The 27884-nt window shown below is 38.0% G+C and overlaps 1 protein-coding gene across 1 annotated transcript in view; it reads right to left on the reverse strand.

Annotated features, from left to right (window-relative positions):
- Positions 1–27379, reverse strand: part of LOC128635766 (intestinal mucin-like protein) — a 112079-nt gene extending 84700 nt beyond the window's left edge. The window contains exons 1-3 of the mRNA XM_053688882.1: positions 27320–27379; positions 7596–7636; positions 1293–1421 (exon numbers count right to left, since the gene is read on the reverse strand). Coding sequence (XP_053544857.1) covers positions 1293–1421; positions 7596–7604 — 138 coding nt within the window. The 5' untranslated portion in view covers positions 7605–7636; positions 27320–27379. The remainder of the gene's footprint in view (positions 1–1292; positions 1422–7595; positions 7637–27319) is intronic.
- Positions 27380–27884: the final 505 nt, after the last annotated feature.

Here is a 27884-nt window from a genome sequence, read left to right on the forward strand (position 1 = left end):
GAAAGTAGTTTTTGAATAGACAGTATTCGATGAGTTTTCTATGCACTTATGTTTATAACTGCTTTTTGGCTATGAAGGTCACATTCACAATGATATCTTCCTGAGGCTGGGGACATTATTGTTGAGTTCTGTGCATTTTAGATTGTATTTGAACTCACCCTTCTTTTGACCACCTGGAGGTTTGTTTTTTACATATAAGCCTATATATCTTGCTAATGGTGCAACTTGGATTTGCATCTCCAATGTTACATATGCATTATAGCATGATCTATTTCTGTGTATTTTACCATGTATCTACATACATTTTTCTTTTGACCATAAGCAGGTTTATGTCCCTTACATATATGCCTATATATCTCACTAACGGTGTAACCTGGATTTACATCTCCAATATTATATACACTTTATGGCATGGTCCTCTTTTAAGCTGATACATTTCGATATTCCAACTACAGTCATCCTTATATAACATCCACTACTCTGTTTTTTTTTGTGCAACATGGTTGCCATTCTTAGCACTATAATATAGCCCAACTAGTGTTTTGCAATTAGTTATGAAGAGTCATAACTATTGTTAATATGTCTATAATCATACCATCGTTTTATTGATCCCATTCACATGTTTGTATACAAGCAAACCACTTGTGCGATTCACTTTCACATATCAGCACAAGCACTTGACTCTATTTAAATTCACTTTTCATTGTTTATCACAATCACTATGGGGACCGTTTCCATGGTGATCATTGTACATACACAATCTGTTGATATCGATCAATTTTTTAGGTTTCACTGACCATTTTCTTTGTTGCAACATACTTGAAAGGTGTCATATCAAGTTATTATGTTTTTCTTTACATTTAACATTTTTTTTTTGTTAATATTATTTGCTTTATTTCACCTTTGGTGAAAACCAGAAGTGATGTACTGGAACTTCCAGTTTCGGCTTTCACTGTGGAGCGCAATTTGCGTTCCAAACTCATAACAATTGCCGCACTTTTTTGGAGAGCACTAGGTTTGTGTATTTGTTTGTTTTACACACTATAAAAGAGTTCATGTATTGTACTGTTGTATGCTGATGAAGGGGTTGTGAACCCTGAAAACGTTCCATTAAATTTGTTTTGAAAAAGACCTGTGAGTGCATCCCTGGTTTATATATATATATATATATATATATATATATATATATATATACACACACACACACACAATTATCTGATTACATACATTAAATATTATACTTATTATACTTACATTATATTATACTTACATTGTGTTACAACTCAACTTACCTGTGGACAATTTGTCATGCATATTAGAGATATACATTTGATAACATTCAGTCCTGTAATTGGGTTACTTTCATTTGAGCAATGGCATTCTCTACAAGATGACTTGTCTGTCCATATGGAATTCCCAACCTGGCAGAATATATATAATATCTTTAGAACTTGAACTAGGAGGCTATCACCATTGGATTTATTACATAATATTGGTCATTAAAATCACTATTAACATTAATAAATGGTAGATTAATTTACATGCAGCTCTGCTTCATTTTAATAAAGTAGGTAGGTAGGCTGATGCTAATTTCTAAGCCCTTGAAGGCAGCCTTTTAACTCAGGGCATTTTGACAGTTAGCCGGTGCTAGTTCATATGTGTAATATAATGTGCTCACTCCCATGGAGTTATTTATGAGTCAGCACTGATTGGTTAAAATGCAAGTCTATCAAAGGAACTGAAATAAGGAGGCAGTCTGCAAAGGCTTAGACACTAGGTAGTCACGGGGTAAAAATTGTATTAATATATCAGTGGTTAAAAAAATAATTTTGTAAGAAAAATACATTTCACAAAGCTACTCCATTCATAACTCACAACCTCTGCTATACATATAACCCTCTAAGTTCTGAACATAGATTTTGACAGCAGCTAAGAACACAAAGGCTTAACAAGGCTGCTGTGTTTTTTTCATGTTCCTTTATACATGTCAGAAACATTTTGAGTACCAAAAACATGCCATGTTACAGAGACACAAAGGTAAACATTATACTTTCATGATTCAGATAGAGAATGTAATTTTAGACAATTTACTTCTATATCAAATCTACTTTGCGCTCTAAGGCCTAGATTTGGAGTTCGGCGGTAAAAGGGCTGTTAACGCTCCGCGGGCTTTTTTCTGGCCGCACCATAAAATTAACTCTGGTATCGAGAGTTCAAACAAATGCTGCGTTAGGCTCCAAAAAAGGAGCGTAGAGCATTTTTGCCGCAAATGCAACTCTCGATACCAGAGTTGCTTACGGACGCGGCCGGCCTCAAAAACGTGCTCGTGCACTATTCCCCCATAGGAAACAATGGGGCTGTTTGAGCTGAAAAAAAACCTAACACCTGCAAAAAAGCAGCGTTCAGCTCCTAACGCAGCCCCATTGTTTCCTATGGGGAAACACTTCCTACGTCTGCACCTAACACTCTAACATGTACCCCGAGTCTAAACACCCCTAGCCTTACACTTATTAACCCCTAATCTGCCGCCCCCGCTATCGCTGACCCCTGCATATTTTTTTAAACCCCTAATCTGCCGCTCCGTAAACCGCCGCCACCTACGTTATCCCTATGTACCCCTAATCTGCTACCCCTAACACCGCCGACCCCTATATTATATTTATTAACCCCTAACCTGCCCCCCACAACGTCGCCGACACCTGCCTACACTTATTAACCCCTAATCTGCCGAGCGGACCTGAGCGCTACTATAATAAAGTTATTAACCCCTAATCCGCCTCACTAACCCTATCATAAATAGTATTAACCCCTAATCTGCCCTCCCTAACATCGCCGACACCTAACTTCAATTATTAACCCCTAATCTTCCGATCGGAGCTCACCGCTATTCTAATAAATGGATTAACCCCTAAAGCTAAGTCTAACCCTAACACTAACACCCCCCTAAGTTAAATATAATATTTATCTAACGAAATAAATTAACTCTTATTAAATAACTTATTTCTATTTAAAGCTAAATACTTACCTGTAAAATAAATCCTAATATAGCTACAATATAAATTATAATTATATTATAGCTATTTTAGGATTAATATTTATTTTACAGGCAACTTTGTAATTATTTTAACCAGGTACAATAGCTATTAAATAGTTAAGAACTATTTAATAGTTACCTAGTTAAAATAATAACAAATTTACCTGTAAAATAAATCCTAACCTAAGTTATAATTAAACCTAACACTACCCTATCAATAAAATAATTAAATAAACTACCTACAATTACCTACAATTAACCTAACACTACACTATCAATAAATTAATTAAACACAATTCCTACAAATAAATACAATTAAATAAACTAGCTAAAGTACAAAAAATAAAAAAGAACTAAGTTACAGAAAATAAAAAAATATTTACAAACATAAGAAAAATATTACAACAATTTTAAACTAATTACACCTACTCTAAGCCCCCTAATAAAATAACAAAGCCCCCCAAAATAAAAAATTCCCTACCCTATTCTAAATTAAAAAAGTTACAAGCTCTTTTACCTTACCAGCCCTGAACAGGGCCCTTTGCGGGGCATGCCCCAAGAAGTTCAGCTCTTTTGCCTGTAAAAAAAAACATACAATACCCCCCCCCCAACATTACAACCCACCACCCACATACCCCTAATCTAACCCAAACCCCCCTTAAATAAACCTAACACTAAGCCCCTGAAGATCTTCCTACCTTGTCTTCACCATCCAGGTATCACCGATCCGTCCTGGCTCCAAGATCTTCATCCAACCCAAGCGGGGGTTGGCGATCCATAATCCGGTCCAGAAGAGGCTCCAAAGTCTTCCTCCTATCCGGCAAGAAGAGGACATCCGGACCGGCAAACATCTTCTCCAAGCGGCATCTTCGATCTTCTTCCATCCGGAGCGAAGCGGCAGGATCCTGAAGACATCCAGCGCGGAACATCCATCCGGACCGACGACTGAACGACGAATGACTGTTCCTTTAAGGGACGTCATCCAAGATGGCGTCCCTCGAATTCCGATTGGCTGATAGGATTCTATCAGCCAATCGGAATTAAGGTAGGAATTTTCTGATTGGCTGATGGAATCAGCCAATCAGAATCTAGTTCAATCCGATTGGCCGATCCAATCAGCCAATCAGATTGAGCTCGCATTCTATTGGCTGATCGGAACAGCCAATAGAATGCAAGCTCAATCTGATTGGCTGATTGGATCAGCCAATCGGATTGAACTTGATTCTGATTGGCTGATTCCATCAGCCAATCAGAAAATTCCTACCTTAATTCCGATTGGCTGATAGAATCCTATCAGCCAATCGGAATTCGAGGGACGCCATCTTGGATGACGTCCCTTAAAGGAACAGTCATTCGTCGTTCAGTCGTCGGTCCGGATGGATGTTCCGCGCTGGATGTCTTCAGGATCCTGCCGCTTCGCTCCGGATGGAAGAAGATCGAAGATGCCGCTTGGAGAAGATGTTTGCCGGTCCGGATGTCCTCTTCTTGCCGGATAGGAGGAAGACTTTGGAGCCTCTTCTGGACCGGATTATGGATCGCCAACCCCCGCTTGGGTTGGATGAAGATCTTGGAGCCAGGACGGATCGGTGATACCTGGATGGTGAAGACAAGGTAGGAAGATCTTCAGGGGCTTAGTGTTAGGTTTATTTAAGGGGGGTTTGGGTTAGATTAGGGGTATGTGGGTGGTGGGTTGTAATGTTGGGGGGGGGGGTATTGTATGTTTTTTTTTACAGGCAAAAGAGCTGAAATTCTTGGGGCATGCCCCGCAAAGGGCCCTGTTCAGGGCTGGTAAGGTAAAAGAGCTTGTAACTTTTTTAATTTAGAATAGGGTAGGGAATTTTTTATTTTGGGGGGCTTTGTTATTTTATTAGGGGGCTTAGAGTAGGTGTAATTAGTTTAAAATTGTAATATTTTTCTTATGTTTGTAAATATTTTTTTATTTTCTGTAACTTAGTTCTTTTTTATTTTTTGTACTTTAGCTAGTTTATTTAATTGTATTTATTTGTAGGAGTTGTGTTTAATTAATTTATTGATAGTGTAGTGTTAGGTTAATTGTAGGTAATTGTAGGTAGTTTATTTAATTATTTTATTGATAGGGTAGTGTTAGGTTTAATTATAACTTAGGTTAGGATTTATTTTACAGGTAAATTTGTTATTATTTTAACTAGGTAACTATTAAATAGTTCTTAACTATTTAATAGCTATTGTACCTGGTTAAAATAATTACAAAGTTGCCTGTAAAATAAATATTAATCCTAAAATAGCTATAATATAATTATAATTTATATTGTAGCTATATTAGGATTTATTTTACAGGTAAGTATTTAGCTTTAAATAGGAATAAGTTATTTAATAAGAGTTAATTTATTTCGTTAGATTTAAATTATATTTAATTTAGGGGGGTGTTAGTGTTAGGGTTAGACTTAGCTTTAGGGGTTAATACATTTATTAGAATAGCGGTGAGCTCCGGTCGGCAGATTAGGGGTTAATAATTGAAGTTAGGTGTCGGCGATGTTAGGGAGGGCAGATTAGGGGTTAATACTATTTATGATAGGGTTAGTGAGGCGGATTAGGGGTTAATACATTTATTATAGTAGCGCTCAGGTCCGCTCGGCAGATTAGGGGTTAATAAGTGTAGGCAGGTGTCGGCGACGTTGAGGGGGGCAGATTAGGGGTTAATAAATATAATATAGGGGTCGGCGATGTTAGGGGCAGCAGATTAGGGGTACATAGGGATAACGTAGGTGGCGGCGATTTGCGGTCGGAAGATTAGGGGTTAATTATTTTAAGTAGCTGGCGGCGACGTTGTGGGGGGCAAGTTAGGGGTTAATAAATGTAATACAGGGGTCGGCGGGGTTAGGGGCAGCAGATTAGGGGTACATAAATATAACGTAGGTGGCGGTCGGCAGATTAGGGGTTAAACATTTTAATCGAGTGGCGGCGGTGTGGGGGGACCTCGGTTTAGGGGTACATAGGTAGTTTATGGGTGTTAGTGTACTTTAGGGTACAGTAGTTAAGAGCTTTATGAACCGGCGTTAGCCAGAAAGCTCTTAACTCCTGCTATTTTCAGGCGGCTGGAATCTTGTCGTTAGAGCTCTAACGCTCACTTCAGAAACGACTCTAAATACCAGCGTTAGAAAGATCCCATTGAAAATATAGGCTACACAAATGGCGTAGGGGGATCTGCGGTATGGAAAAGTCGCGGCTGAAAAGTGAGCGTTAGACCCTTTAATCACTGACTCCAAATACCAGCGGGCGGCCAAAACCAGCGTTAGGAGCCTCTAACGCTGGTTTTGACGGCTACCGCCGAACTCCAAATCTAGGCCTTAGTATCTTCTGCTGAAGAGGATACCTAGATAGGCACAAGAACAGGCATGTGTCCTAAGCACTATAAGGTAGCAATGTTTATAATAAAGTTTTACATAGTTGAGCGCTAGAAGGTCAGCATTTTTTTAAATATTGTTGTAAACAATGCTTCTATATAGTGCTAATAAACACATGAACAATCCTGAGTCTACCTACTCTCCAAGGTCATCCGAAAATAGAAGTAAATTAGAAAATAAGTTATGTAGTTAAAGGGACACTGAACCCAATTTTTTTCTTTTGTGATTCAGATAGAGTATGCAATTTTAAGCAACTTTCTAATTTACTCCTATTATCAATTTTTATTCATTCTCTTGCTATCTTTATTTGAATAAGAAGGTATCTAAGCTTTTTTTTTTTGGTTCAGCCCTCTAGACAGCACTTTTTTATTGGTGGATGAATTTATCCACCAATCAGCAAGGACAACCCAGGTTGTTCACCGAACATTGTTCGATATCTAAACTTAGATTCTTGCATTTCAATTAAAGATACCAAGAGAATAAAAAAAAATTTGATAATAGGAGTAAATTAGAAAGTTGCTTAAAATTTCATGCTCTGTCTGAATCACAAAAGAAAAAATTTGGGTTCAGTGTCCCTTTAAAGGGACATAATGGTCAAAATCGAAATGTGCTTGAACTGCAATCTCAAACTGGACTGGCTGCATATCCTATGACCCTACAAGACCCAAAGACCCACAGCTGTAAGAGACTCAGGAAGTTAACCCCAGACAAGCCTGAATGCAAAATTACAAAACAAATTGATTAACACAATACATAGAGGAAGTCTGGCACTCTCTTGCAAGCACACAGCTAAGATTAAAAGAAAAAAGGGAAGAGTTAGTTACAGCATATGGTCAATTGTTTTAATCCCAGGACCACATCAAGGTCTTTTCCCTCCTGGGTCTCTATCTATAGCCACACAATGCATGCTTTCTCTTACTTGCAACTATGATACTTAGGGGGTAATTAAAGAAACAATAACCACCAAAAAGACCATTAAGGTATTATAAACTGGAGATCAGGAGCACCACAGTGTTCTATAACCATGTTGGCAACTGCCAGATTTGAAATGGCTAGTAAATAGGCAGAGTGTAAATCAAAAACAACAAGAAAAAATGAAGTGTTGCTATAACAGCTCCATTTTCTAGATTGTACCATATTACTGAGCAGAATACAATTTAGATTTAAGCTGATCTTACCTTATACATATTACCTTCAAAGATGCAAACATTCTTTGGTCCTATGAACAAAACAGAAAACGTTTGCAAATAAAATGATCTCAGTGAAAAATATTAATGACACCCTCTCAATATAAGGCAGATTTGCCAGATGTTCAGTATTTAAACAGTCAGATTGTGCTCCCATCTGTTTATTTATATATTTGTTTAAAACATTTTTTTTATTGATTGTGTTTGATTTGAGGTCTAATACGGGTAGATTAGTATTAGCAGTTACAGGGTTAAGTCAAGACAGTCTGACCCAAAAGTATGCACATATATAGCACTTCATAGAACCATTAAAGTAAAAGTATCAGGATGTTATGAACTGACTATAACTACTGGAGTACTCTGTACAGAGTTTTCAACAACTTCACCTGAGCACAGGTGGCTAATATGTAAAGTTCCTATTTATCCATATTGTGAATAAAGTTTGTTATCAACCTATATTGCTATATATAGTGTTTGGTTGGAATTAACCTTATAAGGGATAAATATGGAATTCCTAAATAGTGCTAGTGAGGTGGATATTGCTTAGCAAAATTAGCTAATAAATATGACTTTGTAACTCTCTTGTATGATTGTTGCAAATCGAATTGCAACAAAAAAGTTTATTTATTATTCAAACTAGGTTGATCTATAGTGTTACAACAGTCTGCAGAACGTTGGAGGCTGATAGGTAAATTAATCGATCTTATATGAATTATTTTGCCTTTGATAGTGTTGCCTAGTTTTATAAATGTCTGTGACTAAGCACTCACTGCTCTAATGGTTGTTCTAGTTTAATTTGTATTTAAATATTATTGGCATTTCCACCGCTGTAATTTTTACCACTCAATTATATAATTCTTGATTTGTTCCAGGCAGTATTAAAGTGTTTTGTGTAAACCCAACGGTGGGTCTTGGGGGTCTAGAGCTGTTTAGATGCCTGAGATACAGGCTTCTAAGCAGCATGTCCCCAATTCCCTATACTATCCATTGTAATTTTTCAATAATGTTGCACGGTGATGTAATTACGTCATTGCGCGTGACATCACCATGCAAAGCATAAAGCCCTGGCGATGCCTTTCACTACTACAAGCCCAATCGCCGGGGTGGGAGTCGATGGGAGCCCCCAGATTGCCCTCAAGTTGGGTGAGTGCTAGCGACGGTTTTGAGCTGTCGTCAGCACCTGACTGGGAACATTTCCGACGGCTCAGAGCCATCGTTAGCACTCAAAGAGTTAATCATGACCTCACCGTCTGCTTTTACCTGATCACCAGCTGGTTGTCCAGAATTTTTGTGCAAAACAACTGAAAAAAACCTAATACACGTTACATTAGATTAACATTAATACTCAAAATAGTATTGCAAATATTTTCCTTTCTATAAAAACACAATAAAAATGGAAAACTCATTGAAATTGGAAATGTTGAACACATTTACGACATAACAGATATAATATTTCCTCACTGTTCACATGATATGTCTTCACAGAGATTTGGTCACATCTTTTGATGGTGAAATGTTTTCTAGTTATTTACATTGAAATATTGCTATCCGTTATTTATATAGCGACTAGGCGATAAGTCTGCCCAGAGGGCAGTTGTTTAAAAAATACAAACCCCCAAGCGAAAGTTACAAAAAATAAAAAATGTAAAATTACAGAAAAAAATAAACAAAGCTATCCAAAATAAATAACCCCCCCTAATCCAATACTAAACTACCAATAGCCCTTAAAAGGGCCTTTTGTAGGGCATTGCCCTAAGTTAAACAGTTATTTTACCTCTAAAAAATACTAAGTCCCCCCTAACAGTGAAAAACCCCCACCCACAAAAAACAAAACAAAATAAAAACCTAACACTAAAAAACTAAACTATCCATTGCCCCTAAAGTAGCATTTGTATGGGCATTGCCCTTAAAAGGGCATTCAGCTCTTTTATTGCCCTTAAAAGGGCAATCAGCTATTTTTCAAGTCCAAAAAACTCTAGGTGGGTGGAGGTATATTACTGTTTTTTTTTTAGAGGTAAAAGAGCTGTTTAACTTAGGGCAATGCCCTAAATTAAGGTCCTTTTAAGGGCTATTGGTAGTTTAGATTAGGGGGTGTTTTTATTTTGGGGGCTTTTATATTTTCATATGGATTAGGTATAATTTTTTTATTTTTGATAATTTTTTGTAATTTTAGATGATTTTTTTGTAATTTAATGTTAGGTTTTTTTAAGTGCAACTTAGTATCGGGGTTAATTTAGAGGGTGTTAGTTTAGAGGGCTTAGTAATCAAATTAGTTATTTGCATTGTGGGGGGTTGGCGGTTTAGGAGTTAACAGGTTAATTGCGATGTGGGGGTTTGGCAGTTTAGGAGTTAATCGGTTAATTAGGTTTATTGTGATGTTGTAGGTTGGCGGTTTAGGGGTTAATAGGTTAATTAGGTTTATTGCGATGTGGGGGTTTGTCGGTATAGGGGTTAATAGGTTAATTAGGTTTATTGCAGTGTGAGGGGTTGGCGGTTAAGGGGTTAATATTTTAATTATGTTATTTGCAGATTAGGGGTTTATTACTTTATTATTTTGCTATATGGGGCTTTGCGGTTTAGGTGTTAGTTAATACTTTGTACGGGAGATTAGTTTTTTTTTGTTATACTTTGTGTGGGCGGTAACGTGTTTTTTATTTATTTCTTGCTGGGGGTTATGTGTTTTTTCGATATTTCGTGCCGGCGGTTGCATGTTGTTTTCTTTTAAGGCTTCGGGTTTGCCAACACTTCATCCCAGTGGATTCCTAAAATGATAGGTGGATTCTTTCACCACCCTGCCATTTTAGGAATCCACCGGGATACAGCTTCGCTGCATCCATGTGAATTCTTTTGGCTGCGAGCGCAGCCAACATTCTTTTGGCTGCGAGCCCAGCCAACATTCCTTTGAGGATGTGTGCGCAACTGACAACACCAACAAATGCAATTATAGTATAGATATTGGCTTTATGTAATTCATCATGATCTTTTTAATAAACTGTGGCCTGGATTTAGAGTTTTGCATTAGCCGTCAAAAGCAGCGTTAAGGGGTCCTAACACTGGTTTTGGCTGCCCGCTTGTATTTAGAGTCAGCCAGGAAAGGGTCTAACGCTCACTTCCCTACCGCGATACCAGGCTACCGCAGATCCTCTTACGCCAATTGCGTATCCTATCTTTTCAATGGGATCTGCCTAACGCCGGTATTTGGAGTCTTGGGAAAAGTGAGCGGTAGACCCTCTACCGACAAGACTCCAGCCGCAAAAAAAAATCAGTAGTTAAGAGCTTTATGGGTTAACGCCAGAATATAAAGCTCTTAACTACTGTGCTCTAAAGTACACTAACACCCATAAACTACCTATGCACCCCTAAACTGAGGCCCCCCCCCCCACATCGCCGCCACTCTATTAAACATTTTTAACCCTTAATCTGCCGACCGGACACCGCCGCCACCTACATTATACCTATAAACCCCTAATCTGTTGCCCCTATATTATATTTATTAACCCCTTATCTGCCCCCCCAACATCACCGCTACCTAACTACACTTATTACCCCTAATCTTCTGCCCGCACCGTCGCCGCTACTATAATAAAGTTATTAACCCCTAAACATAACTCTAACCCTAACCCTAACACCCCTCTAACATAAATATAATTTATATTAAATTAAAAAATATTCCTAAAATTTACTAAATTATTCCTATTTAAAACTAAATACTTACCTATAAAATAAACCCTAATATAGCTACAATATAATTAATAATTACATTGTAGCTATTTTAGGATTTATATTTATTTTACAGGCAACTTTGTATTTATTTTAACTAGGTACAAAAGCTATTAAAAAGTTAATAACTATTTAATAGCTACCTAATTAAAATAAATACAAAATTACCTGTAAAATAAATCCTAACCTAAGTTACAATTAAACCTAACACTACACTATCATTAAATTAATTAAATAAATTACATACAATTACCTACAATTAAATACAATTAAATAACTATTCTATAATACAAAAAACAAACAAACATTAAATTACAAAAAATAAAAAAGAATTACAAGCAGTTTAAGCTAATTACACCTAATCTAAGCCCCTAATAAAATAATAAAAACCCCCAAAATAAAAAATTCCCTACCCTATTCTAAAATACAAAAGTAATCAGCTCTTTTACCAGCCCTTAAAAGGGCTTTTTGTGGGGCCTTGCCCCAAAGTAATCAGCTCTTTTGCCTGAAAATAAAAATACAATACCCCCAACATTACAACCCACCACCCACATACCCCTACTCTAACCCACCAAAACCCCCCTTAAAAAAACCTATCACTAACCCCCTGAAGATCTCCCTACCTTGAGTCGTCTTCACTCATCCGGGCCAAAGTCTTCATCCTATCCGGGCAGAAGAGGACATCCAGACCGGCAGAAGTCTTCATCCTATCCGGGCAGAAGAGGACCTCTGGACCGGCAGACATCTTCATCCAAGAGGCATCTTCTATCTTCATCTATCCGGAGCGGAGCCATCTTTTTCCCAGCCGACGAGGATCCATCCTCTTCAACCGACGCCTACTCGCCGAATGAAGGTTCCTTTAAATGACGTCATCCAAGATGGCATCCCTCAAATTCCGATTGGCTGATAGAATTCTATTCTAGAACTCGCATTCTATTGGCTGATTGGAACAGCCAATAGAATTCTATCAGCCAATTGGAATTTGAGGGACGTCATCTTGGATGACGTCATTTAAAGGAACCTTCATTTGGCGAGTAGGCGTCGGTTGAAGAGGATGGATCCCACGTCGGCTGGGAAGAAGATGGCTCTGCTTCGGATGGATGAAGATTGAAGATGCCGCTTGGATGAAGATGTCTTCCGGTCCAGATGTCCTCTTCTGCCCGGATAGGATGAAGACTTCAGCCCAGCTGGGTGAAGACGACTCAAGGTAGGGAGATCTTCAGGGGGTTAGTGTTTTTTTTTAAGGGGGGTTTCGGTGGGTTAGAATAGGTGTATGTGGGTGGTGGGTTGTAATGTTGGGGGGTATTGTATTTTTATTTTCAGGCAAAAGAGCTGATTACTTTGGGGCAAGGCCCCGCAAAAAGCCCTTTTAAGGGCTGGTAAAAGAGCTGATTACTTTTGTATTTTAGAATAGGGTAGGGAATGTTTTATTTTGGGGGGCTTTTTTATTTTATTAGGGGGTTTAGATTAGGTGTAATTAGTTTAAACTGCTTGTAATTCTTTTTTATTTTTTGTAATTTAGTGTTTTTTTGTATTATAGAATAGTTTATCTAATTGTAGGTAATTGTATGTAATTTATTTAATTAATTTAATGATAGTGTAGTGTTAGGTTTAATTGTTTTTTAGGTTAGGATTTATTTTACAGGTAATTTTGTATTTATTTTTAACTAGGTAGCTATTAAATAGTTATTAACTATTTAATAGCTTTTGTACCTAGTTAAAATAAATACAAAGTTGCCTGTAAAATAAATATAAATCCTAAAATAGCTACAATGTAATTATTAATTATATTGTAGCTATATTAGGGTTTATTTTATAGGTAAGTATTTAGTTTTAAATAGGATTAATTTAGTTAATTTTAGGAATATTATTTATTTTAATATAAATTATATTTATGTAGAGGGGTGTTAGGGTTAGGGTTAGAGTTATGTTTAGAGGCGACGGTGCGGGCGGAAGATTAGGGGTTAATAATTGTAGGTAGATGGCGGCGATGTTAGGGAGGGCAGATTAGGGGTTAATACTATTTATTCTAGTGTTTGCGAGGCAGGAGTGTGGAGTGCGGCGGTTTAGGGGTTAATACATTTATTATAGTGGCGGCGAGGTCCGGTCGGCAGATTAGGGGTTAAAAAGTGTAGGTAGGTGGCGGCGACGTTGGGGGGGGCAGATTAGGGGTTAATAAATATAATATAGGTGTCGGCGATGTAAGGGGCAGCAGATTAGGGGTTCATAGGTATAATGTAGGTTGCGGCGGTGTCCGGAGCAGAAGTTTAGGGGTTAATAATAATAATATGCAGGGGTCAGCGATAGCGGGGGGGGGGCAGATTAGGGGTTAATAAGTGTAAGGTTAGGGGTGTTTAGACTTGGGGTTCATGTTAGGGTGTTAGGTCCAGACTTAGAGAGTTTTTCCCCATAGGAAACAATGGGGCTGCGTTAGAAGCTGGACGCTGCTTTTTTGCAGATGTTAGGTTTTTTTTCAGCCAACTCAGCCCCATTGTTTCCTATGGGGATATCGTGCACGAGCACGTTTTCCCAGCTTACCGCTACCGTAAGCAACGCTGGTATTGAGAGTTGAAGTGGAGCTAAGTTAGGCTCAACGCACCCTTTTTTGAGCCTAACGCAGCCCCTCAGACAACTCTAAATACCAGCGTTGTTGGAAGGGTGTGTTGGGAAAAAAAGCAGTGTTAGCTACTCTGGTCTTTACCGACAAAACTCTAAATCTAGGCATGTGTTTTTGCATCAAAACTCTGTAAGATCTCTTTTGTGATTAGCTAATAGTTTTTGGTACCATTAAAAGGATAGGAAAGTCAAAATTAAACTTATAATTCAGATAGAGCATTTAATTTTAAGACACTTTTAAATTCACTTCTATGTTCAAATGTGCTTTGTTCTCTTGGTATCCCTTGTTGAAAAAGAATGTGCACATATCCTACACTAGTGGGTAGCTAGCTGCTGATTGGTGCTTGCACTCATTTGTCTCTTGTGATTGGCTAACTAGTTGTGTTCATCTAGCTGCCAGTAGTGCAATGCTGTTCCTTCAGCAAAGGATAACAAGAGAATGAAGCAAATTTGATAATAGAAGCAAACTGGAGAGTTATCCTGTCCCTTTAAGTTGTGTTTTTTCCACTGTATTTTTTAAATCAATAATAATGATTTTTTTTTATATAAACATCCAAATAGTCTTTACTATTCATTTTTATTCCAAGTTCTTTTTATTGAAGATAAATCAAGCATAATACAAGCCATAAAAGAAAATTGGTACACATGGAAAAGAAAACCGTCATAAATGTATGAAAAAGAAAAAAAAAGACATGGTCCAATTTAGCTTATACCTGTGGAACATATAAAATTTCACAAATGATTCTCGCATATTAAATGAAGTAAAAGGAAAGAATAGTGTCTTTATGCCCCTTCAGGGGAAGCAAATTATTCTAGGATTTGCCAAACAACAAACCCAAAAACCGGAAAGATGTATAAAAGAAAAAGAAAAACTCTAGATTTTAACACATAGGTAGGTCTAACTTTTCTATTAAGTATTCATTAAGGGTCGCCCTGTCTGCGGCGTGTCCACTCCGGGTCGCTGGTTTATGTCTGGTCTCTCATTTATGTGTGAAAGGTAGAGGTCCCAGAGAGATTGGGCCTCTATGAACGGATCTCTATTGTTATTTTTGTATGAGCTAAACTCCTCAAGTTCAATTAGTTCAGATACTTTATCTCTCCACATCTGAGGGTTTGGGGGTGTGTGTAGTTTCCACTGTTTGGCTATAATGGATTTAACGCTATTTATCATTATTTGGAATAAAATTTGGTGGGCTTTAGAGGTCAATTTCTTAAACTTATTGAGTAGGAAGACTAGGGGGGTCTAAAGGGAGTGTGCACTCCAGGGCCTTCTCCATTTCTCCAATACAATTTCTCCAAAGCTGGTTGATAACGTTGCACCACCACCACGTGTGACCCATTCCACTGCCAGTGTGTCCGCACCTCCAGCACCTATTTGGGATTGTTGGGTATAGTCTGTGCAGGCGTTTGGGAGTAAGATACCAGTTATGTAGTATTTTGTAATTTAATTCAACCAGGTAAGCTGAGGATGAGGAGGACTTGGTGTTTCTGAAAATATCTGCTGCTGTATGTGGGAGAATTATAGTACCAAGTTCTCTTTCCCACGACTCAATTGAGGGGGGAAGGTCACCTGGTGGCGGCTGTGTTAGGATAGAATGTATCCTGGATAGAGTGTGCTGTTGTGGGTGTTTTGCAGTGTATAATTTCTCGAGGTTCGTAAGGGGTCTTAGCATGTTGTTGCAATATTTGTGGGTCAGTATGTAGTGACGAGTCCGTCTGTAGTTGAACCAGTTCTGGAATAGCGAGAAGCCCTGATCCTGTAGGAGTGTTTTGGACATTAGCTGGTCATGGCTAGATATCTGGTGCAATTCTATTTCAATAACACTTCCGTCCAGCCCACATGCCCCACTAAGATCAGTAACTGAAAATTCACTGTTATGGGTCAGTGACGTCAGAGGTGAGGGGTTGGAAGAGAGAAATGGGTTTATTTTGTTTGCACAATGCCACTGCTCTAATGTTTCTCTGGTTATCGGATTAGCAATGTTTTTGGTAAGCGAGTGGAAGTTTGGATGCAGCAGACGGCTGAAAGGGGTGTTTCTGGGTTTAAATTTTGCTCTATCTCTATCCATCTCTTTTGTGTTTTATGGGTCCTCCAATCCAATATACGTTGAAGGAAAATAGCCGTCCTATAAAGTGCTATGTCTGGGACTCCCAACCCTCCCCGTTCTCTCGAGCGCATCATTGTTTTTTTGTTTATTCTGGGTTGTCCACCCCTCCAAATGAATGAGTGGAATAGTTGTTGAATCTGAATAATGTATCTATTTGGAAGCGGTATTGGTAAGGTCTGCATAATGTAGAGTAATCTAGGAAAGGCATTCATTTTGACAGTGTTAATCCTCCCTAACCATGTCAATCTCCTGGAGTTCCATGAGGAGAGGTCCCTAGCCAGGGCAATTCTGATTGGGATATAATTTAATTTATATATCTTGTCCATGTCCTCCGCCAACTGGATTCCTAAGTATTTTATGGATTTCTCACACCATCTAAATGGACAAATTTGGGCTATCTGGCGTGTCATCCACTCTGGGAGAGAGACTCCCAGAACTTCAGATTTTGTATAATTAATAAGGAAATTTGTGAGTTTGTTAAATATCTTTAGCTCTTCCATCAATGGAGGCATGGACCTGACAGGATTAGTAAGAGAGAATAGGATATCATCAGCGAACAGGGAAAGTTTGTATTCCCTGTCTCTGATAATAATACCTGTGATGTTTTTGTTAAGTCTGATTCTGGTGGCGAGGGTCTCCAGAAAGCATACGAATAGCAGGGGGGAGAGGGGGCAGCCCTGACGGGTACCATTAGTTATCTGAAAGGGCTGTGAAAGAATACCATTTAGGGTTATTTTGGCACTAGGACTTGAGTACAGAGCGAAAATTCTCTGTAGCATAATGTCTCCAATTCCAAATGACCGCAGTGTCATCTTGAGAAACTGCCAGTTTACTCGGTCGAAAGGCCTTCTCCGCGTCTGTGGATAACCACACCGCGGGAATGTCCTCGACCTTAGCATGCCAAATTAAGTGCAAATTGCGGACTGTGTTGTCTTTGGCTTCTCTGTTTGGTATGAAACCAACTTGGTCCTGATGTATTATGGAGGGAAGAATTAGGTTTAGTCTAGTGGCCAGTATTTTAGCGAAAATTTTTAAGTCACAATTTAATAACGAAATTGGCCTATAATTGGGAATGGCGTCAGGCGATTTGCCTGGTTTTGGGATGACTGTAATGTGGGCTTGTAGAGCTAGGGGCGAAAAGGGTTTGTTTTCATCTATTTCTTGAATGTAGGACAATAGGTGAGGGGCCAAGGTGTTTTTAAATTTATTATAGTACGCCGATCCGAAACCGTCTGGTCCCGGGGCTTTACCTGTCGGGAATGAGGATATGGTGTCCTTGACCTCTTTAAGGGTAATTGGTGAGTCAAGGGCCGTCTGTTGTTCTGTGGTGAGGGATGGGAGCTGTAATTGGGCTAAGTAGGCAGATATTTCCTGTTCAGTAGGGTTGGACCCTACGTCCTCTAAGTTGTATAACCCTTCATAGTATTTTCTAAATTGGTCAGCTATGTCTCTTGAGGTCGACCAGGTCTTCCCTTTAAGGTCTTTTATTGTCATTATGTGGCGTTTGTTGTTGCGTTGACGTAATAGTCTGGCTAGCAATTTGCCCTGTTTATTGTACAGAGAAACAGCGCCGCCCTCTTGGTTTCTTGACCCAAGAGCAGGTTGAGCTGGTCTCTTTTATGTTGTAGGCTAGCAAGAAGGGATAAGTTACCTGGAAATTTTTTGTGGATATCTTGTAATTTGCCCAGGTCATTTAGTAGGGCAGTCAGGAGTTGGGTTTTTTGTTTGTTTCTTGCTGCTTTTAATGCAATAATCTCCCCTCTAATCACGCACTTATGCGCCTCCCATATAGTTTGCGCGGTAACATCTTGTGTGCTATTTGTGGTGAAATAGTCGGTAAGTGCCTTGGTAATCTGTATGGATATGATCGGGTCATGAAGTAGTGTTTCGTCAAGTTTCCAAGTCCTATCATGTCTTTGTGAGGTAGGCCACCTGAGGGAGCAACTGACCAGGGCGTGGTTCCGACCATGTTATAGGAGAGATATCTGTATGTCTGACTAGTTCTAAGCTGGTTACATCAATAAATATGTAGTCTATTCTCGTGTAGACCCGGTGGGGGTGGGAGTAGAATGTGTAATCTTTTGTGGTAGGATGGGATAGTCTCCACGTATCATGTACCGCTAAGTCAGCTAGGTGGGCCCTAAATGAGCGTAAGAGTTTCTGGGGGGCAGAGGAAGCACCTCTTGAGCAGTCTAACTCCGGATCTATTGCTATATTATAGTCCCCTCCCAGAATAAGGCTACCTTTGGAATAGTCAAGAATGGCTTTTTTGACGGTGTGATAAAATTGCGGTGTGTAGCGACGTCAGGGGCGTATGTACTAGTGAGTGTCAACCCATTTTATTGTAAAGCTTGCCCGTCACTACAATGAACCTCCCTCCCTTGTCTTTATGTACTTTTATTGGAGAGAATGGGATATTCTTTTTGATAACAATGCCAACTCCATTGTCTTTACTATTCATTTTTATGCTCCGTTATAAAAAAAACCCTCTATAAAACCTGATCAGAATTCAATAGTCACCAAAGAATTTAAGATTATTTTTACTCAAACCGTGCCTTGCATCAGTATTCACCCTCTTAGATCTTTCAACTTCCTGGAGTGTTACAACCAGGAGTTTATTTGCATGATTGGATTTATATAACATACATACTGCAACACTTTAAAGGTGAAAAATATTTTGTATTGGGACATGCAGGTTAATTAAAGAAAATACAATCAAACAGACATTTATTGATTGCATTCTATGAAACCCATAAATAAGCTCTGGGGCAATCAATAGCCTTCAGTAATCATATAATTATCTTAAGTGATGCTACATGATCTCAAATAAATGAATCCGTATCTGGAAGACTCTCAAACTTTTTTAGAGATTATGGGGCCGAATTATCAAGCTCCGAATATAAGCTTGATGCCCCTGTTTTCGCGCGAGGCTTCAGGCTTGCCGGAAACAGCAGTTTATAAGACCGCTTCTCCATAATTGGTCTGCCTTCTCTGAGGCTGGCGGACCTCAATCCGCCTGATCCTATATGATAGGGCTGATTAACACCCCTGCTAGCGGCCGAATCTGCAGGGGGCGGCATTGCACAAGCAATTCACTAGCACTGCTTGTGCAATGATAAATGCAGACAGCGTATGCTGTCAGCATTATCGATGTCTGTCGGACATGATCTGCTGAGCAGATCCTGTCGGACAGACGGATGATAAATCAGCCCCTATATATTACCCCCTTAATGACCACAATGTTACCCTGTATGTCAGTGGTCGTTAATGTTTTTTTCAGGACATAATAGCACAAGTCTAGCAAGAACAACGCTATTAATGCCCTCCCTCCAGAAGGCTTTGTGGAATAGAGCAGTCTTAACGCTGGTGGCAAGACCAACACTATAAAAACAATCAAGTCCCAAAAAAAAGGCCAGCGACATACAGGGTACGTCGCTGGTCCTTAAGGGGTTAACAAAGACAGCTGTCAAAAAATGAAGGTTGATAAAAATATGTTGTCAAAGCTGTAACATGCTGATTTGTGAAGTCAACCTTGTCTTCTCTGGACCTCCTCAATTGTGATTTGCCTCTTTGTGATTTGCATCTGACCATTTATAGTCAAAGTAATTGAAAATAACTGAATGATGCCCCCCTAGTCTCCCACCTCACTATATAAAAGTTTAAGGTTTGATTGAATATACCTGATTAGCTAAAATTAGCTTCCTAACCCTTCCTGCACCTTTTTTGGTAGCAAACAGTACACACAAAATAAACAAATGGATTTGATCAATCAATGGTTTATTCTTCATCCATTTTGTCTTATAACATATTTGGTTGCTGGTATATTGGAAGAATTGCTGAATAAACATACATTCAAATTATTTCTTATATGTCAGAAGCCAAATGCTCATCACCCTAAAGACAAAATAGCATTATGCTGTAGGGATGTGCTTCATCAATAGTGACTGGGAAACTAGTAATGATTGAGGGCAAGAGGGATGGAACTACAGTGTTATTCTATAGGAAACCTTTTTTCACCCTTTTAAAAAACCTTGAACTGAGGAGGAGTTTTATATTCCAGCAGTTAATAACCCTAAACCAATGCCAAAGCTAAACTGGAAGTGGCGAAATACCAAAACCTGGAAGTCTTAGAATGACCCAGTCAAAAGACAAAACTGAAAACCTTAGAAAAGCTTTAAACATTTCCGTTCACAGGGGTCCCCATCTAACCTTACAAAACTTAACTAAATTTTCAATAAAATGGTTAAAGTTACAAGATTCAGATATACAAAAATAGAGAAATGCAATGGAGGGTAAATACATATGCAAGGCACTGTTTATCATTTAGAGCATTTGCTTTTTTTTTCTTTATACAGGGAGTGCAGAATTATTAGGCAAGTTGTATTTTTGAGGATTAATTTTATTACTTGAACAACAACCATGTTCTCAATGAACCCAAAAAACGCATTAATATCAAAGCTGAATAGTTTTGGAAGTACGTTTTTAGTTTGTTTTAGTTATAGCTATTTTAGGGGGATATCTGTGTGTGCAGGTGACTATTACTGTAGCATAATTATTAGGCAACTTAACAAAAATACAAATATATACCCCATTTCAATTATTTATTTTTACCCAGTGAAACAATATAACATCTCAACATTCACATAATATACATTTCTGACATTCAAAAACAAAACAAAAACAAATTCACGTGACCAATATAGCCACCTTTCTTTGCAAGGACACTCAAAAAGCCTGCCCATCCATGGATTCTGTCAGTGTTTTGATCTGTTCACCATTAACATTGCGTGCAGCAGCAACCACAGCCTCCCAGACCTGTTCAAGAGAGGTGTACTGTTTTCCCTCTTTGTAAATCTCACATTTGATGATGGACCACAGGTTCTCAACTGGGGTTCAGATCAGGTGAAACAAGGAGGCCATGTCATTAGATTTTCTTCTTTTATACCCTTTCTTGCCAGCCACGCTGTGGAGTACTTGGACGCGTGTGATGGAGCATTGTCCCTGCACTGAAAATCATGTCTTTTCTTGAAGGATGCAGACTTCTTCCTGTACCACTGCTTGAAGAAGGTTGTTCCAGAAACTGGCAGTAGGAATGGGAGTTTAGCTTGACTCCATCCTCAACCCCAAAAAGCCCCACAAGCTCATCTTTGATGATACCAGCCCAAACCAGTACTCCACCTCCACCTTGATGGCGTCTGAGTCGGACTGGAGCTCTCTGCCATTTACCAATCAGCCACGGGCCCATCCAATCTGGCCCATCATCAAGACTCACTCTCATTTCATCAGTTCCATAAAACCTTAGAAAAATCAGATCTTGAGATATTTCTTGGCCCAGTCTTGACGTTTCAGCTTGTGTGTCTTGTTCAGTGGTGGTCGTCTTTCAGCCTTTCTTACCCTTGGCCACTGTCTCTGAGTATTGCACACCTTGTGCTTTTGGGCACTCCAGTGATGTTGCAGCTCTGAAATATGGCCAAACTTGGTGGCAAGTGGCATCTTGGCAGCTGCACGCTTGACTTTTCTCAGTTCATGGCAGTTATTTTGTCGCCTTGGTTTTTCCCACACGCTTCTTGCGACCCTGTTTGACTATTTTGAATGAAACGCTTGATTGTTCGATGATCACGCTTCAGAAGCTTTGCAATTTTAAGAGTGCTGCATCCCTCTGCAAGATATCTCACTATTTTTGACTTTTCTGAGCCTGTCAAGTCCTTCTTTCGACCCCATTTTTGCCAAAGGAAAGGAAGTTGCCTAATAATTATGCACACCCTGTTATAGGGTGTTGATGTCATTAGACCACACCACTTCTCATTACAGAGATGCACATACCCTAATATGCTTAATTGTAGTAGGCTTTCGAGCCTATACAGCTTGGAGTAAGACAAACATGCATAAAGAGGATGATGTGGTCAAAAATACTCATTTGCCTAATAATTCTGCACTCCCTGTATGTAAAGGACACAAGACAAACACTTGTTGTGATGTAAATCATGCTCTCCACACAAACTTGATGTGTCATGTCGAGAACAAATGTATACAAAAATATACATCCTTATCCAGGTCCCCTTAATTTAGCAAAAATATGTTTTATCATTTAGATTCAAAGTATAAAAGTTTACTTTTAAGTGTTAAATCAGACAACATTTAGGGTGCCGGATTAATGTAGCTGTTGGCATTTATCGGATCGGGCAGACATGATCCGCTATAGCGGATCCTATCCGCCCGCTCTTTCATAAATCAGCCCCAAAGAGTTAATACTCTGGGGTAGATTTACTAAGCAGCAGATGCTGCAATCTACCCCGCTCGCAGAAAACTTAAGTTAAAGGGACACTGAACCCAAATTTTTTCTTATTGTGATTCAGATAGAGCAGGCAATTTTAAGCAAACTTTCTATTTTACTCCTATTATCAATTTTTCTTCATTCTCCTGCCCCATCTTTATTTGAAAAAGAAGGCATCTAAGCTTTTTTCTTGGTTCAGAACTCTGGACAGCACTCTTTGATTGGTGGATGAATTATCCACCAATCAGCAAGGACAAAGAGGTTGTTCACCCAAAAAATGGTCCGGCATCTAAACTTGCATTCTTGCATTCTCAAATAAAGATTAGCAATAGAATAAAGAAAATTTGATAATAGGAGGTAAATTAGAAAATTGCTTAAAATTGCATGCTCTATCTTAATCACTATAGAAAAAAATTGGGTTCAGTGTCCCTTTAAGAAGCAGCGGTCGTAAGGCCCCTTTAGCTTTAACTAACTTCTTTTATTTGATTGTAAATTTATATTATATTATATATATATATATATATATATATATATATATATATATATCTATTATATTGGACGGTACGCTACTTATTAATTAATCATACCCTTCTCTTTCGAATGACTAATCTTAAAAAATTTCTTATCAGAACAAAATTGTGCACGGGGGGGGGGGGGGATAAATTGAAAATTGTTTCAAGGAGGAGAAAAAAATCTATGGGCTCTAAAGCTCATAGTAAGATCCCCTATATCCGGCACCAGAGTCTTGGGGGTAATATCTCACTAACTAGCTATTTCATCAGACAAGTGGTTTGCCCTGTCCTTTTCCAAATAACTATGGAATACAAATTGCAATAAATATTTTTACTCAGAAAAACCTATCATGCACAGAAAATCAGATTTGAAACAGTGCACATATGGTTCAATTAATGCTGACAAAACCGTAAGAATATATAGAATAATTCATTAACAAATGATATCTTTAAAACATTGTGACAATTCCAAAATTTAGAAATTAGTTCCTTATTGTATTCAAATGGTTGCAAACTGTACTCCAAACTGAGTCCAACACTTATATCCAATTTCGTGGATTCAGCAATAGTTTGTAAAGTCACTTTGTTATGATGGGGCACTTGTATTAACGTCCGTGACACAGGGATTATGAGGGGGGACTTATCGCTCACGGGATCTTTTAAACTTTACTATGTGCAGTAGTTACTTCTTTCAATAGTTGTGAGTTCACCAACTGTGTGTGCTGCAGTTTTGAGTACGTGACACCTCACAAGGGATCTATGGCTGAACTGTGTAAGAACGCCTACCCTCGCTAGGTTATCTATGAACTCTATTGCAAGTAACTCTCTTAAGTTTACCTTGATTGTAGTTTATGCAGTCTCTGCTCCACCTTTCTCCTCCTTGGGGAATATTGCACATGACGGTCTTTTGTTACCTCTTTTGCAGTGGGTTTTCCGATCCCACCATGAGCGTGACTTTCTCTGTTCCACTGTTTAGGTCCGGTCAGCGTGTAGAGGGATCAGCTGCTGTCCTCTCCATAATTACCTTCCAGCTATGCGCATTTCACCCTTAGTGGTGATGTTTTTCAAGGGCTTCATCTGGCTTAATTCCCATTGGTCTCTTTTCCGACTCTTATGCCGTTCAATTGTTCCGCCCCCTGGGTGAAATATTGTCAAGTTCCTTATGGCACTAATATATTCATGCAGTATCCACAGTTTTTGAGATATATAGATATCTTATACATTGAAACATTCTTCAAGAAATAATAATAATAATAAAGGAAACTATAACAACTCAATGTTATTATTATTTAGTATTTACACTTAGCAGTTAATATCACATAATAGTAGCTTGAAGTCATTATACTTTCTACAGCTGGCATTTGCAAATTAATAATATAAATGTTTAATGTTTGCTTTACAAAATACAACTGTTTAATTTGGACTATAAAACTTAAATTTAAAGTTTAAAGGAACGGAGCATAATTGATATCTTCAATTCAAACCAGAGGTTTCAGGGCTTTAAGATCATAAATCCACCTAAATTCATTCTGTAATAATATTTTGTTCAACATTACCCTCCTCTTATTGATAGATCCACTTTCTCCAAGCCCAGAAATCTTAGTGATTCCCTCATTACTGCATGAACTATCTTAAAGTGCCTTGCTACACTAACTTGTTTTTTACCTCATTTGAAATGTCCCATTTATGTTCTTTTATCCGTTCCTTTAATTCATGATATGTTTTCCCAACATAATACATGGGGCGATACAGAAAACTAGATAAATAACTCCCTCACTTCTACAGTTGATTTTTCCTTTTATTTTATAGTTTTTCACAAATTTGTCAACCAAAATATGTCCCCCTGTTGCATATTGGGACGGATCTGAGCATTTTTTGCATTTAGTATTTCCTTCTCTATCTTTATACTTTTGTAGCCAGTTAGTCTTTTGCTATATCAGAAAAATGGCTGTGAACCAATCTATCTTTTTAGTTAGGGGCTCTACGTGCTGACTTAAGGGGCATATCTATCAAGCTCCGAAAGGAGCTTGACGGCCCGTGTTTCTGGCGAGTCTTCAGACTCGCCAGAAAACAAGTTATGAAGCAGCAGTCACAAAGACCACTGCTCCATAACCTGTCCACCTGATCTGAGCAGGTGGACAGACATCGCAGGAAATCAACACGATCGAGTACGATCGGGTTGAATTGACACCCCCCTGCTGGCAGCCCATTGGCCTTGAGTCTGCAGGGGGCGGCGTTTGGCACACAGCAGCTCTTGTGAGCTGCTTGTGCAATGCTGAATACGGCGAGCGTATTGCTCTCCCCGTATTCAGCAAGGTCTGGCGGACCTGATCCACACATTTAACAAGGTCGCCAGACCTTGTTAAATAGAGGCCTAAGGGTCTATCTCTACAAACTTTATTATTTCTCTGGACTGCCCAGTGTTTCTGTAATATTGCTTTAATGCCCTGCCATTTGTTATTGTAGATTGAAATAAATATGATTTTGCTTTCCTTATCACTTTCCTTCTCCTTGTATAGTAATTCCTCTCTGCTACTTTTTATAGCAGCTGTATAGGCTTGTTTGAGATATTGTGCGAATAACCTCTGGCTTTAAATCAATCAATTATGCTCCGTTCTTTACACTTTAAATTTCAGTTTATCGTCTAAATTAAACAGTTGCATTTCTGTAAAGCAAAAATTAAAAATTAATATTATTAATTTGTAAATGCCAGTTGTAGAAAGCATAATGACTTCAAGCTACTATTATGTAGATATTAACTGCTCAAGTGTAAATGCTAAATAATCAATACACCATTGAGGGCTATAGTTTTATTATTATTATTTTGTGAAGAATGTTTCAATGTATAGATTATCTATATTTCACAAAAACTGTGGATACTGCATGAATATATTAGTACCATAAGGAACTTGACAATATTTCACCCGGGGGCGGAACAATTGAACGGCTATAAAGAGTCAGAAAAAAGACCATTGGAATTAAGCTGGATAAAGTCCTTGCAAACATCACCACTAGGGTGAAACGTGCGTAGCTGGAAGGTAATTACGGAGAGGGCAGCAGCTGAGCCCTCTACACCGCTGAAACCAGACCTAAACAGTGGAAACAGAGAAAGGCATGCTCACGGTTGGGATCGGAAAGTTCAAAAGATCCCCGGTGAGCAACAAGTACCCCTCATAATCCGCTGTGTCACAGACGTTAATCAGTGCCCCATCATAACAAAGTGACTTTACAACTATTTGGATACAGTTTGCAATCATTTGGATACAAGTAAGGAAATCATTTCCAAATTTTGGAATTGTCACAATGTTTTTAAGATATCAAGTGGGCCCACGTTCGTTAATGAATTATTCTATATATTTTTAGGGTTCTGTCAGCATTAATTGAACCATTTGTGCACTGTTTCAAATCTGGTTTTCTGTGTATGATAGATTTTCTGGAGTAAAAATATTTATTGCAATTTGTATTCCATAGTTATTTGGAACAGACAGGGCAAGCCACTTTTCTGATGAAAATACTAGTTTGTGAGATACTACCCCAAACTCTGGTGCCGGATATAAGTATCTTACTATGAGCTTTAGAGCCCATAGATTTTTTTCTCCGCCTTTGAAAACATATATATATATATATATATATATATATATATATTATAGGTACCTTCTATAATATTACTATGCCTTTTTAAAGCTTTAACATTTGATTTTGAACAATGACTTTATTTAACAATAAGGCCTAATATAACAGGATTTGAATGCTAGACCTTGGCAAAATAAGTTAAATACGCGAAATAGCTAAATAAGCTGCTAAAAGTTTATATAATTTTATTATGAATTTATATAGACCATACAATTTTGATCCATTTTAAAGTTGCATGAAATATGTCCACAAATAAGTTCTTCATGTAAATGATTCACCAGGGGAATTATTTTAAAACCATGTACATAAATAAATTAAACCTTACAGTTGGATAAAAAAAAAAAAAAAAATATATATATATATATATATATATATATATATAGTATATAATATATAGATTCACTTATATGAAAAAAACCCACTCAGTGAAGTTTATAATTTCATTTCCAGAGAGTCTTTGCGACATTTAGCAGTGGAAGATTGACTGGCTGTGGGATTTTTTCTAAGCAACATGCTAAATATAAATTTATCCATGCCCCAAAAAAATAAAAAATTTTATGGGAAAAAAAATAGTTTTTGAAAAATATATCAAGATGTAATTGGAAACACTATTGTGTGTGCAAGAATATGCATCTAAAATTCATGTTGTTGATAAATTACTGCAACATATTTAAGGAACCTAATTTCAATCATGTTTATCTCTGAATATACTGATCATTTAAACAACGGGATTTCACTTATTCTGTTAAAATATGAATAAATTAAAGTAAGCACATCCTTACAGATTTTACATTGCATGTATAATACAAAAAACAAAATAACATGAGTTATCATTGAAGTGACAAATCTTACTGCATTTAAAGGTGACACAGCAGTCCGCTTCTTTAATTATGGCAAAAGCCTCATACCCTAATGGACGCCGCTTAGTATGTCTGGACACTTAGCAGGTACACACCCTAAAGAAATATAGGGTATATATATTTTAGTCTATTGAAATAAATACATTAATCTGTATTACATACAAATGCACCATTTATAAAATTAAGACATCATTTCAAAATGTAAATACTTAGGTATAAAGATGATTTTTAACAGTTCTAAACAGATAGAAAATCACTATCAAGTTAGCATTATCTGGGGTAAATCTAATTAACCTTTGTGGGAAATTTTCTTATTTTTTGCAATTATTTGTGGAAGGACCTATACTGAGATTATTACGACATTCAATCCCTTGGACAGCAATGGTCGTCTTCATTCAGTATCTGAAAGGCTCCAGCCACGGTTTATTACAAATGACTTTTGTCAAGATCAGGACAGATAAGAGGTTTGCAAGAAACTGTAATTAAGTCTTTATCACAGTAACATTCTTGGCAGTTTTTGTGTCCCGTTTCTCCAGGCTAACATTAAAAAACAAGGA

Source organism: Bombina bombina, chromosome 7, assembly GCF_027579735.1.
Source record: "Bombina bombina isolate aBomBom1 chromosome 7, aBomBom1.pri, whole genome shotgun sequence".
Lineage (NCBI taxonomy): Eukaryota > Metazoa > Chordata > Amphibia > Anura > Bombinatoridae > Bombina > Bombina bombina.